Below are 1,293 nucleotides of genomic sequence, written 5' to 3' on the forward strand. Positions count from 1 at the left end.
ATTAGATAAGAAGTATTTAAATAATTTGTATCTCCAACACAGGCAAAGACGCAATTTTTTCTTTTTGGTTTTTCATACCGATATAAAGAAATACAGTAGAAAATATAATTACAAAACAAAAATTTAGTCCTTCAAAATTATGCGTAATATCAATTTAGTTTCTAAAAGGTTTTATTTGTAATATTAATCTAGTCTAACTTATACCATGGTATGATGAGTTTATCATTAATTATATTTTAAGATTTATGTATATATTACCAGTTCCATTAGAAAACCAACTAAAATCAACCCATTAAAAAACAGATGTTATAAAAAAAAAAATCCTCCACTAACATAATTTTTCGAATTTCAAAATTAAAAATACAAATAATTAACTATAGTTAACTCCTTAAACTTTTTTATATATTACCTTTAACTTTTCTGTCGAGAACTAGGTTTTATTTATGTATTTATGATTTTTCATAGTTATTTCACTCTTGTTTGTTCCTTATTCTCCTACAAGTTTGCGGCAATAAATGGTGTTCCAATGTGTCTCCAATCTTCATAGCATCTTGGAAACTTTATGGTGCATCAATAGATTGTAAGATATCATTTCTGCTATTCAGAGTTGCATGAAGAATCAGGACTATAATTAATAGGTGAGGGAGTCATTAAAGTTGAGATAAGTCATGCATTATTCATTGATCGCCACAGTCTTGTATAATAGAGGCTATGCAGTATCAAAACGGTTAATTCAGTTGCTTAGTGTGCAAGGATTCAATTCTGTTTTAACAGAATCTGATGTATGTCTATGAAACTGATACAATCTCATCCATTTTCTTTCATTATTCATCACCAAACCATCTCCCTTATAAAAATCTTCCTCTGAGTTGCATCGGGATCTTTACTTTTTCAATAAACACGCATATTCTTACTTAATTTTAGAATGTGACGATAATCCTAGCTATATATATTGAATTCATGTCAATATGACTAGGCAGGATTAAAATTGATGGATGATAACAGGAAATATATAAACAACGGTAATACAAGAAACCCAGACTCATAAAAAATTAAATAAAATAAAATAAACCATAACAATTCGAAAAAGATAAATGATGGCGTGGACGTGCGTGCAAACAAAGATGCAAACGAAGATGGTATGCTCAAGAAGCCTGGGCCCCACTGGTTTGTTGTTGACCAAAGTCCTTAATCTCACGCGCCTTGCCCATCAGCTTGTGGCGGGCTGTGTCCAATTGGTTGGCGCCAGGTGGATGCTTACCTGTTACGTACCTATAGATCCACGTCAGCACT

The 1,293-nt window shown here is 31.6% G+C and overlaps 1 protein-coding gene and 1 long non-coding RNA gene across 2 annotated transcripts in view; one reads left to right on the forward strand and one right to left on the reverse strand.

Moving 5' to 3' along the window:
* Positions 1-1,293, forward strand: part of LOC110267469 — a 15,487-nt gene that overhangs the window by 9,332 nt on the left and 4,862 nt on the right. The window lies entirely within an intron of this gene.
* Positions 929-1,293, reverse strand: part of LOC107624544 (oleosin 1) — a gene marked incomplete in the record, with an annotated part of 688 nt that continues 323 nt past the window's right edge. The window contains 1 exon segment of the mRNA XM_016327043.2: positions 929-1,293. Within this exon segment, the coding sequence (XP_016182529.1) occupies positions 1,146-1,293 (148 nt within the window).

This window comes from Arachis ipaensis, chromosome B10, assembly GCF_000816755.2.
Source record: "Arachis ipaensis cultivar K30076 chromosome B10, Araip1.1, whole genome shotgun sequence".
In the NCBI taxonomy this organism is placed as follows: domain Eukaryota; kingdom Viridiplantae; phylum Streptophyta; class Magnoliopsida; order Fabales; family Fabaceae; genus Arachis; species Arachis ipaensis.